Here is a 16,877-nt window from a genome sequence, read left to right on the forward strand (position 1 = left end):
TTCATCCAATTTCTCGCAGATGGAGAGACTTCTCTCATGTTTTTGCTCTTTTTCGTCCTTTGTCCATCAAAATTACATTATTATACGCGTAAGTCATAATAGTAATAGAGAATGTACGAACGTGTAGAAAGATTCGTCATTATTAATGAAGTAAATTCGACAAAAAACGTTTGAATCGCGATCACCAATCAGGAATACACCGATCCCCATTTCGTGCGCGGTGAATAAACCCACTCTGGCCGCGCGCCGCGACTTGTGTCCATGTGGTGTTTATATCACCTCTCTTAGCATTCTTCAAGTAATTCAATAAATATTTACCCATATATAACATTAATAATGCAAAGAGAGAGAGAGAGAGAGAGAGAGAGAGAGAGAGAGACATACACACACACGACAGAGAGCGAGAATTATCATCGTTTTTTTGTCTTAGGATCCTTCGTCTCACTCGTTCTACTTTAGTTTTCTTTTTGTTTTTTTTTTTCTTTTTTTCCCTCTTTCTACCTCTGATCCTTTTCAGAGAGAGAAAAGATTTTGCCCTACGGTGTTTCCTCTCGTTGAATCGTGTTCACCTACGTGCACTCGGGGATGCGAGATCGACTGACAAATGAAATTACGGGGCTGGGCTAAAAGGGCAGGGTGGAGACAGTGGTGGATTCGATTTGTACGGTGTGTATGTGTGTGTGTGTATGTGTGTGTGTGTGTGTATACGTATTTTTACATGTATGTATCGTATGTATCTAATGTGTCACCCACCGTACAAGTACATTATAACTAATGGCGAAGCCCGTCGCGGCGCGCCGGTGTCATCCTTACGAGGATGAGGATAAAACGACGTAAAGGATCGCTCTCTCTTTTCTCCGAGACAATTGCGCGTCCTGCATTAAATTACCGTACGTTTGGACTCGTGTACAGGCGTGTGTATGAGCGTATATGCATGTGTGTACGCGAAAGACGGGGATGGCGGGGTACAATCCGCAGCGAGATACGATGGATTCTACTGAACACTGCAGCCGCCTGGGCGAGTTGAGTTTGTTGGCTCTTAAATTTATTATGGTCGCAGCGGTGCTCGCGCTATATTTGGAAGGAACATTACAAAGGGTCCATCGCATGAGTTACTCGTGGTGGTGGTCGTATATCTCGAACGCTGCTGCTAATCGCGATAGAAACCGCGGTAGAAACAATCGAAGCTTATTAATATCTCAAACTTACGCTATACGTTAGTACGAAGCTCGAAGTACTTTCTTGCACATCGCTAGGTAAAAATGCATAATTCCTCGAAAGAGATATTAAAGTGTACGTTCGCGTCGCCGATACGTTCCACGCTTCCCTTTACACTACCGTGAGACCGTTTCTTTCCTTCTTTTTTTTTTTCATCTTACAGAGAATGCCGTCAACCCGACGCATGTACATATCGCAATTTTATTTCTCTGTCGTACGACCGACTCGCGCGTCGCGCCGTACGACGCGAGAGAGACCCGCGGACGACAACGGAGCTCTAGTAATGTAGAGAGCGTCGCGAAAATGCGCGCCACGCCACGCGAACCTAGCTATTCGAGAAGCCTAACTTCGAGGTAAAGTCTTATCGTTAATGAAGTAATAAAAACGAGACGTCTCTCACGCAATGATTCATGATCCACGATCTCGCATCTCGCTGCGGATGCGCCGACTTACACGCATACTTCTCACCTCTCTCGTACGTGCGCGCGCGCACATCGATGCAGCAGCTCGCTGTTGCTGCGAGCGACAAGAGAGGGGGGAAGAGAGAGAGAGAGAGAGAGAGGGGGGGGGGGAAGAGAGGAGAGAGAGAGAGAGAGAGAAAGCCGAATAAAGGAATCACCTGGAAGAATGTCCCGCCGCGACGCTATGCGTCGACTAAATACGAGACGTGATGCGGCATCGTTCTCTTTTCATTCGCTCACCACGGCGAGCTTTTCGACCGCAATTCCACCCTGCCGTCCCACGTTGTACACCACTGTGGCGCCGCCTTCGTTTTCCTCCCTCGTTCTCTCTCTCCCAGCATTTCGATATCATCTCCCCGCCCTCCTCCTCTTACTACTTCTCCTCCTCCAACTCCACTTCTCGTTCTATCTCAACCGCTGTCGCTGACCCCGTGTCGATGCCCAGCATCGATCCGGGTCGACCTCGGTCGCTCGACTTCCTCTTCCTGCGTCCCTACATTGTCCCCGTCAACTGTTCAACTGCACCCCTTACTCTAGCGAGAAACGATGTCTCTCGCCCATCGCATCCTACGCGATACCGTTCCTCATTTCTGATTTTCTCAAAGTCATCTTGTGGCTCATTCAATATTCATTGAGCGGTCACGTGGAGTACATGAGGACGTACCCGGTGATTTCTTTCACGCGATAATTCACAGCTCGTCCTTGTTTCAAGTATTTCCGATTACGTCGTTGTTCTCCCCCCCTCTCTCTCTCTCTCTCTCTCTCTCTCTCTCTCTGTTGACGTAGAACGATAGCTCGTTATTCACATTCTGGTTTCATTTTGCGGTCCATTTCGTACAACGGTATGATTCAGACTCGTCAGAAGACTCGTCAGACCGACCTCGGCGAGTACAATTTCGCGACTTGGGGGACCTCGCCTCATTCGCGCCATCCTTGCGTGAATCTTTCTCTTCCCAGTTCGGTCAACCGCGGTCTTTGTCGATCCTCCTTCTCCTCCTCTATACGACATTGTCGTCCATATCGACGTCCAGCATCGATGGCGAGCGGTCGCGTTTGCTCGCGCTCACGTTTCCATTATCCTCTCATCGATCTACCCCGTGACCCCCCGATTACCCTCCATCCAGGATCCGTTTGCCCCGTTCATATTTGCCGTTTGCCGTTGCGGCGATTATATTACGCATCCGTCTGCCGATCTCGCTCCATCTCCTCAATACTCTCCTCCGCATCCTCTCCTCTACTTCAACCCTCGGACGCATCACGATGCTCTGTATTTGTGGATCGGCAAAGGACCGATCTCTCGGATGGACACTCTCTCTCGTGTCGTTTTCGTCGATCGATGAGACGTGGACGCACATGCAGCGAAATATTTTTACTTTTCTTTCCTCTCCCCCCCCTCTCTCGCTCTCTCTCTCTCTCCCCCCTCTCTCCTTTCCACCGTCTCTTCCTTCGCGTTAACCGACAACGGACCGTCTGCGTGTCCGTCTGCCTCGCATCCTCGGTACTCGTTGAACAATCGATCGACCGATCGATCGATTCATTTGACTGAACGACCGACTGATCGAGCCGATTGAACGATGGATTCGGTTTTTTCGTGCTACCGATGATTCCGCTTTCGCGTGGTTCCCCCTTCGAGGCTGAGGCACACGTGGCGCGGTGCACGCGTAAAAGTGTAGGTAAGTACGCTGAGCAGGTACTGGAGCGAATAATACGCGCCGGCGATTGCGGCATCTTGCTGCTTTTGGTTTTTGTCGCGCTTTCTGCTACTTGTTAAGGGTGTGTACGCGCGCGCGCGCGCGCGCACGTGTGTGTGTGTGCGTGTGTGTATATGTATGGAGAGAGAGAAAGAAAGAGAGAGGGAGGGGGAGAGAGAGAGAGAGAGGGAGGGAGAGAGAGGGAGGGAGAAAGTGTGTACGTGTATTTGTATTATATTTCCTTGTATTCGTTTTACTTTTCAATATCTTCTCTCTCAGACACCACGTTATATATCGTTGTGTATTTTCTTCGTAACTCCGTCTTTGCGCACGTGTATCTGCACGTGGCTATGTATGTATATTAATGTGTGTGTGTGTGTGTGTGTGTGTGTGTGTGTTGAATGTGTACAATCGTATCGCGAGAAAACGCTCGGGTACGTCGTGTGCTCCATGTTCCTAACGTTCGTTCATACGCGCTCGATCGGGGATAACGAGCGTCCACCGAGAGCAACGGGCTGGACCACGGCCGATTTATTTGTGACTGAAGAACGGCGACGGGCCCGTCACCGCGCTTCGATGGAAATGCACGTTCTGCCACTTGTTGTCCCTCTTGTGCCATACGCGGCTTTCCTCGCTCTGCTGGGTGTGCGCTACGCCTTGTCTGCGGGTAAGGAAGCAGAAGGGAGGCACGAAATTAGAATTGCCGCGTGGTCAAAGCGCGCGAAACGATGGTAAGTTTTGTGGTAGTTGTGCGAGACGAGGTCAAGTTTCGATAACGCGTGCAATGTCGAGAAAAAATTCACTAGCACACGAGCACAACGAGAGCATTGACTGCCGAGCTGCCGACGGGACTGATCTTCACTCGAATATTAGACGAAGCAACTTTCCAACGAGAGCAGCTCGTCGAGGCCGCAATTTGCGTGAGGATTCGCTTTCGATAGGAAAGCGAAACTGAACCCTTGAGGAGAACCTCAACCCCGCTTGACAGTTACACGTGTCGCACAACCTGAATCGCACAGCAAACTGCAGGCTTTGATTCCGCTCTTTTTCTCTTTCTTCTTTTTTTCTTTTTTACTCACTTGTCCATGTACTGTGTCAGCCTGACGTACGCGATGCAAGCGGCGTCCTCGCCAAGCAGGTGAACGTGGGGATTCAGGATCGTCGTATTGACGGCCTTACAGTTCTTCCCCAGGACTGCTTAAGGTTTTGACGGGAAGCAAAGTTGACGTTACTCGAATACACCGCGTGATCCGTTATGGGAGACGCGCGACTTAAAGCTTTCACAACCACTGAGAGATTAAGAGAAACAAAAAGGAGAGCAGGCCGCTAAAGCCGACGGTGAGCGTGAGCGCCGTAAGCGAGGGAAAGAGAAGGGATAAAAGAGAAATAAAGAGAAAGGAACAAACAGCATGCTCTTGAGAAAATTTCGCGTCCACAGGGCCAGGCACACTTCTCATGGCACGAGGAAGAGCTTCTTGACATTACCCATGCAAACTCTTGTAATTTATTCATTACAACAGAAAAGTTTAATCCTGTTCGTTTCCATGAAATTTGAATTAGGCATCAGAGTGTGGTAGCACGGCAGAGAGATAAGAATCTATTAAAAAAAAAAAATGAGCAGAAAGAAATTAGTTTAATAAACTCGTTCTACAACAACCTATCCTGTTTTTCGCAAATTTCTGCTACGGAGCTTCTCACTTTTTCCGGTTTGTTGGTGCGTTGCTCTAATAGGATACTGGATATTTCAAAACGAGATGAGATCCGCGCTACTCCCCTTGTTATTAAAAGAAAGAAAGAAAAAGAAAAAAATTAATAATTCTGAGATTGGAACGCTGCCGCCGAGTGACGAACGGAGAAACTTGAGTGACGGCGGTATAAGCGCGTTAATTCGATCGATTTGGCTTTATATTTAGTTTCGCACGCGTCAAAGATACGCGAGATTATATTTTCTGCACGCGACCGCGCGAATTAAATTTCACAGGTTAGACCTCGCATCATCTCTCGAGAACGTGAAGATAAAATGTCTCGCGACTTCACACTGACCACTGTACGCGAAAAAAATGATGACCCTGCGCAATCTTTTCGATGACCCGTAATTGCGGGAGTATGCCTCGCCCCTGGCGCAGCCCCTGCGTATACGCTGTTAGTCAGTAAAATTAAAGGGAAGTGCAGTAAGAAGCTGGATTAACGTTAATTCAGACGTTAATTTCGCGACGGCGACGAGAGCTTGTGCACCGATCGCGGTCTCGCATCAGAGACCATTTTAGAAAATGAGCTGGTCGACTTATACCGGGTCGGGCTCGAGAACTACCGCGTTCGCATCTGGGGAGCAATTTTCGTCAGTAAAAACTCCATTGGTTTTGCGCGGCGTCGCGAGGGAAGAAAAAAGCCGGAGAAGACTTTTGTATCGTATGTACTTTGCTTTGTTTGTGTTAAAACAGACATAGCTTGTACAACGAGCGCGAGAGAGAATTTTGCGCGAGAATACTTGCTCGTTCTTGTCGTAATCTTCTTGTCTAAGTCGCAAATTCACAGAGTTGCTAATAGCCGGCGTTTCGTATTCGCGTGCGCGCGCGTATCTCGGCGCGCACCGATGATAGCGTAACTATGCCGATGTCGAGAGAGGTCTCATCGTTACAAAGGTGGCAAGTCGAAAGTTGCTCCCCTGGGGAAAGCGCGAGCATGCACGACGGCGCGCAAACGAAAAACGTAAAAGTCAGCTAACGTTAAAATTGCGTGCGGCTACATTAAACATCGCGGTGACGGCGAGCGCGACGCTGAACGGTGACGCAAACGAGTCATAATTACCATTATCAAAGTAAAATTTGTGGAAATCCATTCCCTCGACTAAATTACCTAGAGCCTCCGGCTCGAACGCGGTCAGGTGTGGATCACAGATTTTCCTGAAAGCATGGCGGAAGATGAGCGCGCGTGCGCGCGTTGAACGATCGTCAGAGGTCCATTTTTTTCGAAAATGTCGAGCGACCTCCGTCGTGACGACTCTTTCTCTCTCTCTCTCTCTCTCTCTCTCTCTCTCTCTCTCTCTCTCTCTCTCTCTCTCTCTCTCGTTCTCGTCACGACTTACGTCTCTTGTCGAATCTTTTGCCAATTAAACGGTGAATGAAAATTTCGTCGAAGCAAAGTCAAACGAACTGAAAATATATCGTGACTCTGACTTTTCTCTCAAAGCTTCTCTCCAAAAATCGACTCCAAACTGGCGAGAAAGAATTGAAAGGAATACGCTAGCGGAGCATACCGCAAATTCAGCGCGAGTGAACATCGCGCTGAATAAATATACGACGCCAAATTTACCTATCGCGCTAATATAATAACGAACGGACCGCATATATCGGGTGCAACGAATATTTTGACTATCGGCCGACCGATTGAAAAAGCAGAATAAATTCAACGTCAGCCCAACAATTGCAATCATTCTTGCGCACGCGCAGCGCGCAAATCATTGAGCGAGAAAACACGGATATGCGCAGCTACGTTGTACCGCATTAATGGCAAAAATGTATGTGCCAAGTGTGAGCGAGTGCGTAAATATTTTACACGTAAATATTTTGTTCGACTAATGTCTTGCTCTCAATAGCGCAACTGCGACGATAATTCTTGTATCGTTACACATGCGTGCCATTTGTTATGTCGACTGAATCACCTGTTCGTTCACCTGTCGTGCAACGATTAAGATTCTCGATTAAGGTCTCGAGCAGCCTCTCGGTTTCGTTTCTTTCTTTCTAGCCTACTTCTGGTCTCACTTGTACACGAAGGAAGCGAACGAAGACCCGGTGAGAGTGAGAGTCTTTCTCGTATTCTCCAGCCAATTTGGAGTAAACTTTTCCTCATCGAGATACGAAAAACTCTACGCAGCGTTTGGCAATTATTCAATGACGAGAGATGAGAGAGAGAGAGAGAGAGAGAAAGAGAGAGAGAGAGAGAGAGAGAGAAAGAGAGAGAGAGAGAGAGAGAGAGAGAGAGAGAGAAGACACACGCCGCATTTCTTCTCAACCAAGTGGTTACTCACGTGTACGCCTCGAAATCTCCGGTATTGATGCTCTCGATCAACTGCTCGGTCATCTTGATGATTTCCTGTCGGCGCGCTGGAATCGTCAACAGATTATGAATCAATCAGTTGCGCCGAGGCACGCCCGGCACGCGAGCCCAACGGGGGGCTCTCTCTCATATCGACACATTTTTACGCCACAAACACAGTCGCATGCATTTTTTCGTATTCTTATCAACTTCTCTCTAAAGCCCTACTACCACCATTTGACCCCCGTTGTTGCACGTAGGAGCGATGAGCCAGGCTCGCGCTAATACAATTAATCTGTCTCGCGACTCGAGAGCAAAATGCCGCGCGAGCCGGGCTCACGGGGTTCGTTCTTCCCATCCCAACCCCTTTATTAGCTAATCGAACTCACAAATCGCCTAATCGAGAACAATGTGCATAAATATCAGCGGTAATTCCGGTCGAGCCAATTCGAGCGGCAGAAGCTCTTTCTTTTGCTCGGACGACGGAGGGGAGTCGATCGTATGAGCAAATTTTCGCTTTCCGATCTTGCGCGATTGTTTGTCCCGCGCATGGAAGTTGGAAATGATTGGCAAAAATTACTATGTAATTGTACGTATCGTATAATTGCAAGCACGCGCGGCAGCTGCATCCGACAGTCCGATAAAAAGAGATCGGCGGTCCCTTAAAAAATTTTAAGAATCGCTCACTTTTACACTTTGTCGGTCCGTTATTGTTACTCGTTGGCAATACGTTTGGTTTTGCGAGAGCGAAGGAATTACACCAGATACGGAGATAAAGTTTCGAGGAGTTTAAAGAGTGTGCAGAGTGAAAATATCTACTCCCTGCAGACGCGAGCGTGATGTTCTCGATTCGTCCGACACGAGCGGTCTGTTTCCACTCGGCCGACATCGTCGGTGCTCTCTCGCGCTCTTAATCTACGCGCCATTACCAAGTCTACCGTACACGATCGCGCCACATTCGACTGATACGTTTGATCTGAAATGTTTGCTCATTGAGCTGGCCGAGTATAGTACAGGCTTGCTCTCCCGTCCCTTTCGTCGCAGAATATCTGGCCGACTTGGCGAAATTGACGAATCTTCCTCAATGGCAATGTCGAGATCTCACCGTCTGTCTCGAGCCGGACCGGACTACTACACACACACAAACTAAATAGCTTCACCGACAAAAGTCATCGTTTTCATTCTCCCCGATCAATTTCAGCCGGATTTGATCCTGACCTGGATCACAGTTTTAATTCGTAAGTCGTCGGCTCGCTGCACGAGCTCCTTCCCGAGACGTTCTAAGGAAGAGCGAAGGAAGAGAAAATCCCCTCGAAATTGGCCGTTGGATAAGAGCCGTGTGACTGACGAGATAGCCAATGTATGTACCGTTGCTTCAGGTCGGCCGAGTGGTAAGATCCGAAAGTGTCATCCGAATTGCCACTCGAATTGCCGAGCGAATAGCGCGTAGATTTCGCGTTTCTGTCATCTCTCTCACGCGCGCGAACGTTCGTTCACACTGTCCTTCCATTCACTCGACGACGGCGCATTCAGCCACGCGCATTCGTCGACGCACATTTCGCGGCGAGTCTTTATCTTCTTTATCACGTTTGTGCTCTCCCTCGTTACGGTGCGTGCACGCGCGTTAACTCGACAGAGATGTGCGTCTCTGAGAGATGTTGTCTCTACGAACGAACGGCCGGTCGTTGGATTATATTAATTATTCGTTGCAGCCCTGCGTGCAATCTCCGCAATTATTTCTCGCTCGCGCTTGTAAAAAATTCAATTACAAAGGGAGTCCAAGTGGGAGTCACTTGAGTCATTACCATTTACGTTCTCGGCACGACATATATCATATATTCCAGGCATTCGCGCTGCGCGCAAGATTTAAATATACATATACAACATGACAGAAAATATACGTGAATTATGTTTCGATACAGGTACAAGTGACGTGTACCATGCAAATGCGTTGCAAATTTTTGTAAGGTAAGCTACGCGAGAATTTTCGACCGGAGAGATCAAGAGAGACCCGGTTGAGCGCGGTTTGTGATCGCACCGTTGTAAGAACGGGAGCTCTTTCTATGTTTCCCTTTTTCCTCGTTCCCCTTTTACTCTTTCTTCCGAAACTTTGCACGCGCAATCACGATAAACTGATATTGAGCAACGATGAGCAGCATGTAATCCAACGGCCGCGACGCGTTCGTCGCCGTTTATTACTTACGTCATAGACCAGTGCACGTACGGAAATTGTGATCATTCCTCTTGGGCGCCGAAGCAAAGTTCCGCGGCGAGGTTTCAAAAGGTACAAGCGTCCGAATCACGACGACAATCGTACACTCTTTACACTCGGATCGCATATCCCGTGCGTATCTATTTTGGATTTGGCTCGATCGATTTCGTTTCGTTTCGGAACGAAACGATCGGCAATACGTGGCAATACAATCTCGTCGCAAGAGTGGAGGAAGAAAAGAATTGTCATAGCCGCGTTGTCGAATTGTCGTAGCATTCGGAGGATGGTCGTTTAGATTTAAGCAGGACTTGTGTGACTCGTTGCCGAATTGCGCTAAAATAGCGCTAAAATAGCGCTAAAATAGCGACAAGTGTACAAGAGCGCGCGCGAAGACGCGGCGGGAGATATCGCGGAGGGGGAAAGAAAAAGAGACGTAATTTCCGTAATTTGTGTCTTGCGAGAGATGGATCGGAGAACGTTATATATCTCGACGATGAATTCGCTATCGTTTTTGCGCGATACCACCACCACCACCACCACTACCACCACCACCACCACCACCAGCACAACCCCCCGCCAACGCTACACACTACTACTCGCTATTGTGTGTCCGCCTGTTCTCTCTTCCCGCCCTGACTAATTATTAAACTTTACCGCACACCTCGGATGTGTTCTATTACGGAGCTAACGGTCCCGCTCCTCCGACCGATCTGTCTTTGGGACGTGTGCTTCCAGTTGCAAGGATTGCAACTGGATACGCTCTCACCGCGTGACTCACCGACACTGACTGACACTATCCGTTAGCGTTACACGACGTTAATGCGAATCATATCTAGTGGGAACACACAGTCCCGCTCATCGCTTGGATTTCTTCATCTGTTACCTTCGTTCTGTTCGTTGTTCACGTGCATACGTGCACACGTGAAAAAGTGACTCGACGCGCAAAGGAAGCGCGCGCACGCGACCGCGCGAAGGGGAATCGATCGGATTCGCGAGTCCCGCAAGATAGCTCCGCAATCGAACACGCCGAGAAAGAATTTACGCTAAATTTTCGCAAGAGCGGTCGCTACGTTTCTTCGCACAGTTACACTCGGCGGAAACTTATAACTTTGTGTCTCCGTGAGGGAGACAATAATCGACGACGAACGTGGCTCTAGAGATTACGCGAGGACACGCGAATTCTGCGCGTGTCTCGCGCGTGTCTCGAGGTCGCGTCGCGAACGTTGCGCAAGCAAACCGCAGCAGGCGGTCGTCGGCGGAAACTATATATGTTGCGGCAGAGAAGGAGGAATCGAGGAGTCCTCGATCGCGCAAGGTTCGAGGACGAAACTGTGAAACTGAAGAATTCTCTCGCAATCCTGTTAATCGTGATTCGCGGATAACAGGAACGCTCACGACGCGCCTCTCTCCGAAACTGCGAGGAAACTGGCGAGTCGCAGACGCGAGTCTCTCGTGTCTCCGACTCTCCGCCGCGTTTTCCACGCTTCTTCGTCATTTCGTCCGCGGCCCGCGGCTTCTCCCCGCCGCTCTTGCGACGTAATTTCGCACTTTACCTGAGCACTGGGAGTTGGTCGAGAGCTGGCTGCAGGTCTTGATAGGACACACGATTCTTATCTCTACAAGCAATATACACCCCTTTCGTATTAAAAAATGGGCCAAGGGACAAGGCGGGAATAATTTTCGAGGCGATACGCAAGCTGTCGTACGTACGAGGAGCACGAGGAGGATTAAGCTGCGCCCGCGGCCGCTCGCGGCTGCGCGCCGAAACTCCGCCGATTTTACACCGCCGCGCCGCGCCGTGTAAATTGAAGAATAACGCGCGCGCGCGCGCGCGCGCTGAAGATTAGAGTGTGTAATGAGGGTTGTTACAATTAATACGAATAATACGCACGCGTAATCGCGCACACAATCTGACCCTGAAAAGCCCCTTCTCTCGCGACTCGCGAGCTTAATCCTCACGTGCGCGCGGTATCGTCTGAGAGGATTAACCGTCTCTCCCTGGGGGGGGCTCCGTTTCTCGTCGTCTTCCTTCCGCTTTCTCATCGTCGTTTGCGCGAATGCGCAAACTCCTCGGATGCAGGCCCGCGTTCTTTCTCGCGGTGCACGCTTCGGTGCAATGACAGAACGCACCCTTTGTATGATTTCTCGCATGACTGCGGTTGATTCTTGGTGGTTCGAGTATGGATCCTCCTGTCCCCTTGGTTACGATCGCTGCGCTACGACGTCACACGTGTCGCGACGACGCGACAAGAATCGTGTGAATCATCGTCGCGATTCACGTATTCACGTTATTAAGTCTGCACACGCATTGCGGATCACGCGAGGCGATCGCGAGTCTCGAGCAAATGGATCGTCAGTTCTGTATTTGCCACGCGCGATTCGGCAAACAGCGAACAACGCTGCACGCGGAAGCGCAGCTGCGTTTGCCCCTCCCCCCCTCCCCCGCTACCCCTTTCGGCTCCGGATTCGAAATTATATCATGCGGCCGCGCAGCGTGTTTACGCGAGAAAATTAACGAGGACAAGTCGCTCGCGAGGGTCTATTTTTTGTTCGACGATGAGGGGGCAGGTGATCTGATTAGGACACGATCTCTCGTTCTCGACGAGATGAAGATCGGATAAAGATCGATATTCTTCATCGTGACGTGATCGATCGAGAGCTGATTTACGCCGCGATTCGTTCCGCGAAATCTTCATTCGAGCAACCGAGCGTAACGAAACATGTCCGACTGACGTAGAAATGTTGGCGGTTGGCATTAAGAGGCGTTAGAGAATCGTTTGATCGAGGCGGCGGATCTAGGAGATCTAGTAGATAGCGCTGGGCTACGCGCGGCCGGCCGGTCTGACCGGTCTCGGTTACTTACTACTTGCTTACGATGCATCGAGATAGCGTCATGTTGAACATACGATGTGATGGATGGATGGAGCGAGCCGTAATCAACGGAATTCGATCCATTCATTACCGTGATGAATGGCGGCACACAAATTGTACCTATTGTAATAACAATGTACACGCGCGCAAGACCGAATCTACGGGTTTGTTTGGCGTAAACGAAAAAGAAACTGAAATTATATTGTCGATCGTGTTTACTAATTCACTCGGCACTGAGGTATTTCTTTTTCAGAAGACAGACGTTTCGCAAAATCGGCAACCGATCGAAACGTATACACTGTCATTGTGCTCGTAAAAAATTCATCCTCATTGCGAATGACTATTTACAAGCTTTGACAATGCGCTGCACTCTACTCTCCTTACGCTGCGCAGCAACGATGGAAACTTTCTACTTGATCCAACGCGATATCGCAACGTTGACATTTGTACGACGTTCCCGTACGAGTCCGTAATCTCGTCACACAGAAGGATTCTCGCACAAAAACAGTCACGATACATTCATTGAGAGAAACAAACTCATTATTATTGCGTCATCTTCTTTCTATTTATAATACTTGAACAAGTCGCTTTTTCTCAAGTTTTCCCCTAATCGCAAGATCTCTCTTAGCAATATCTGTTTTCGCAAGAGCAAGAGAGAGGGAGGGAGAGACAGAGAGAGACAGACAGACAGAGAGAGAGAGAGAGAGAGAGAGAGAGAGAGAGAGAGAGAGAAAGAGGATAAGAGAGAAAGATTCACGTTTCCCCCGGTGTTAAAGCGCTCAAAGAGGAAGCACGAGGCGACCACGTATGTCTTACAACAAGCTACAGGACGCGAGATTCCAGCACGGACGTTGCTGCGTGCTCCTCCCTCTCGCGTTTCCTCCGAGCTTACCGGCGTCGACGGCATCCTTACCGTCTTCGGGATCCTCCCTGAAGCTCGTCGACGCGCAGCCGGCATCGCTCATCCACCGTGCTTCCTGTTCTGCACGTTTTAAGAGTGGACGCATGCAGGCGGGGCAGAGAAAGAAAGAGAGAAAGAGGAAGAGAGAGAGAGAGAGAGAGAGAGAGAGAGAGAGAGAGAGAGAGAGAGAGGAAGAGAGAGAGAGAGAGAGAGAGAGAGAGAGAGAGAGAGAGAGAGAGAGAGAGAGAGAGAGAGAGAGAGAGAGAGAGAGAGAGAGAGAGAGAGCGATTACGTGCAGCGCGGCATGCAGAGAAACACATACAGAAACACAAACAGAAAGAAACTGTTGACAACGCCGATACATAATCGTAATTATTATCTCGAAAGAGATTGCGCCGATAGCCCGAAGCTTCGCGTAACATTCGATCGAGCGTTCGGAAAATTTTCAACAGAATAGAAACAACGTGAGAAGAGAAATACGTTTGATTGAACAAACAAATGAATAAAGATTGATCGTTTCTCCGAAACTCGCCGTCGAGCGTTGAAACGCTGAAATCGGTGAAAATATCTGCTGCTCCGTTTTGACTCAGTTTTATACATTTTTCCCTCGATCCTCTTCTGTCGTGAGAGGACACGCCACTTTCAATCGATACAATTATCGTCTGTAAAGCGCGCGCGCACGCGACAATACCGTTTGCATGCGTTTGTCCCGTGCATGCGAAACGTTAATCTCATCAAGCGCGCTTTTAGATATCAACGTTAATAATCGCATTAATGTCAATTGTCTCGTTCGTGCGGCGTAGCTGCTACTTGACGCAATGCCGGTCAAGGTGACGTCCCGTCGCGGATAATATTCCCAGGAGAGACGAAGAAGCTCCGTTGAGAGATTAGATTGCGAGCTTGCGAGCTATCGGCTTAACGGCGACCGGAATAAATCGCAATTGCGATATAAAGGGGATTAGAGGGTGGAGAGCGTATAAATGTATGCGTGCTGACGAAGCTCGGAAATTGCCTCGGTGCGCCAGGATTGCATTTTTATGCTCTTTATGTTTTTTCTTCCCTTTTTTACCTCTTTTTCCCTTCCTTTTTTGTTTTTGACGGCACGGTGCGCGGAGACAAACGCGGAGATAGAATCGGAGCTTTCCCCTTAACGTCTCTCGTTGACACTCCGACGTCTCGTCTCCGACGTCGTGCGTTCGCCGATTTGCCGAGAAAATTGAGAAACCGCGAAGGGGAAAGGGGAGGGATCGCGAAAGGTGAATCAATTTTTGACGAAAATTTTCGCGACGCGACGCAAATATACTGATTATTCTTTTCTGCCCCACTCGCCAAAGTAGTCGATAAGAGCATGAAAATCACTTCCGAGCGCATCCGATGTTACTTATCGCGACTTATTGCGAGGGAGGGAGCTCCGTCAGCGTTCGTACCAGATGCAGCGTGCATTTGTCGTAACGCCGCGAACAATGCAGCCGCGTCGATCGCGCACCGGGCTCGATGCCCGAACGTGCCGGTCGATCTCGCAATTAATCCCTTCGTCCCTTCGCACGTTCCCCGTTATTTTTACTTCATTCTTTATTCGCTTTATTCGCGCGCGCGCGCGCGTAGCCGGACCGCGTTCCGTATAAATCATAGCGAATATTAGCGTCGATTATTTATAGACGCCGCGAACGGACGCGCGGTTTTCGGGTAATACTTCTGTCCAGCAGTCTCGTAAATATTCGACACGATCGCACTCCTCCGATATTTCGTCCGAGCGTTACGCTATATATTCACTCGCCCCTCTTTCGCGGTAGCTACGCAACTGTTCTGCCGCGAAGCGGAGGCCGCCGCCATCGGCAGAATCGCAAATCGCATTTTGTGCAAAGTCGCCAGCTCGATGAGAGCTCGGATCAAAGAGAGGGAATTCATCGCCGTTCCGTTCTCGTAGATTTGTAGAAAAGTCGACCGAAGCATATCAAATCTCAAGTGAGAAGCGCGTTTTCGGATGTTCAAGAGAGAAAGAGAGAGAGAGAGAGGTGTATTCGATCTCGAGTGAAGAACCGCGAAAATCTTTTGCGCACAATATATCAAAACAAAAGTCATAGATCAGAGATTTATACACTTTGCGAAAGTATTCGCAGAGACACCAAACAAACCGACGATATCAATGAAGCGGAGTAACAGAATCGCGATTAGCTCTCGCTATTTTCCAAACGACGTACGCACCGAATCTAAATCCCCTCGCCTGATTCTCAGCTCTCAATTTTTGACGGCTCTCAATGTTTGATGTTGACGAAACGACAGACTGCTTTTTATCCCGGGAAATAATCGGCGAGTAAAGACTGACGACGACGGATCGCCCCGACAGAAGCCACGTGCACTGGGCGCTTCCACCCTCTGTGGGGAGAAGGGATGGGAGAATCTCTTAGGGGGATGTGCTAGATCGTTCGTGCTACAGACCGATGGCCGAGGAGTCCTGGCGTCGCGATGCCGTCGGCCCGTTGCTGCCGTTGTTGGCTTGGTGGAGGTTGGCCGGCGACGGCGGCGACACACCAGCTTGGCTGTTTTGGCTGTTGTTGCTGCCACCGCTGCTGCTACCGCCTCCTGCGCTGCCAGCTAGTCATGCAATCAACCAACCAAACACGAGCTAGTGTCAACGTCGAAGAAGCTTTGGCACGTCGCGTCGCGTCGCGTCGCGTCGAGTCGTGTTGGCAGGCCGGCTCCTTCAACCAGCGACCATCAGCTCAAACTGCGCCCTTTGTCTTTCGCGACTTTTTATTGATACTGTAAATCGTCTTGGGGGTCTATACGGCTCGAGAAATAGCGTCCTACAGCCGACTATCTAAATTAAACCGTCTGTATTCCGCAAATTATCGCAAGCTAAATGATTAATAGAAGCTTTGTGATTTGTACCGAGGGAAACTGAGCTGACAGGTCGAATATCGAATAAATTCAATTATTTATAAAAAAAAAAAAAAAAAAAAAAAAGAAAAAAGAAAAACCTTGAAACGACAAATTTACGTCGTCGACCGCAGACATCAGACGCACATGTATCTAGTCGCATTTCGATCGCATGGTAAGTCTTATTCCGTCTGTTGGTCAGATTCACATCCCGAGATGACGCGCTCGCCGAAAATTATTGACGAATTTATCGACCCCTCGAGAATGAATGCGGACCACGATGGGCCGCGGCGATGGGATGGTGTAAAACTCGCGATCGATCGTCGTCGCCGTCTATTCTCGGTGTTTGAATCCGTAAATAATAAAGATCCGACGAAAGGACGCAGGGAGAGCCGTTGCGTATCGCGACATGTCGCCGGAAGAGCGAGCCGACGAGTGCAAGCTGGTGTGTTACCACCGTAGAGGGTCCTGTCGACGATGAGTGAAACTTGTCGAAAAAGAAAAAGTAAAGAAAAGAAAAGAAAAAAGATCGCCGGTCGAGCGGTCGTTCGGTCAGTTGACGGGATTAATTAATTATTCATCAGACAGTGTGCGCCGTGTGTAACAGT

At 49.2% G+C, this 16,877-nt stretch overlaps 1 protein-coding gene across 27 annotated transcripts in view; it reads right to left on the reverse strand.

Moving 5' to 3' along the window:
- Positions 1-416: 416 nt before the first annotated feature.
- The window catches only part of CaMKII (Calcium/calmodulin-dependent protein kinase II), a 113,078-nt gene continuing 96,617 nt past the window's right edge, over positions 417-16,877 (reverse strand). For 4 of the 27 annotated variants that reach the window (XM_025308118.1, XM_025308111.1, XM_011144637.3 and 1 more), the window contains 5 exons: positions 15,829-15,984; positions 7,398-7,473; positions 6,179-6,273; positions 4,450-4,567; positions 3,742-4,031 (listed from right to left, as the gene is read on the reverse strand). In XM_025308118.1, the coding sequence (XP_025163903.1) occupies positions 3,902-4,031; positions 4,450-4,567; positions 6,179-6,273; positions 7,398-7,473; positions 15,829-15,984 (575 nt within the window). In that variant the 3' untranslated portion in view covers positions 3,742-3,901. Of the gene's footprint in view, positions 4,032-4,449; positions 4,568-6,178; positions 6,274-7,396; positions 7,474-11,170; positions 11,234-11,433; positions 13,471-13,640; positions 15,985-16,877 lie in introns of those variants that run through there. The other 23 variants (XM_011144641.3, XM_019842355.2, XM_011144640.3 and 20 more) reach the window with 12 other exon arrangements.

Source organism: Harpegnathos saltator, unplaced genomic scaffold (genome assembly GCF_003227715.2).
Source record: "Harpegnathos saltator strain DR-91 unplaced genomic scaffold, Hsal_v8.6 scaffold139, whole genome shotgun sequence".
Classification (NCBI taxonomy): Eukaryota; Metazoa; Arthropoda; class Insecta; order Hymenoptera; family Formicidae; genus Harpegnathos; species Harpegnathos saltator.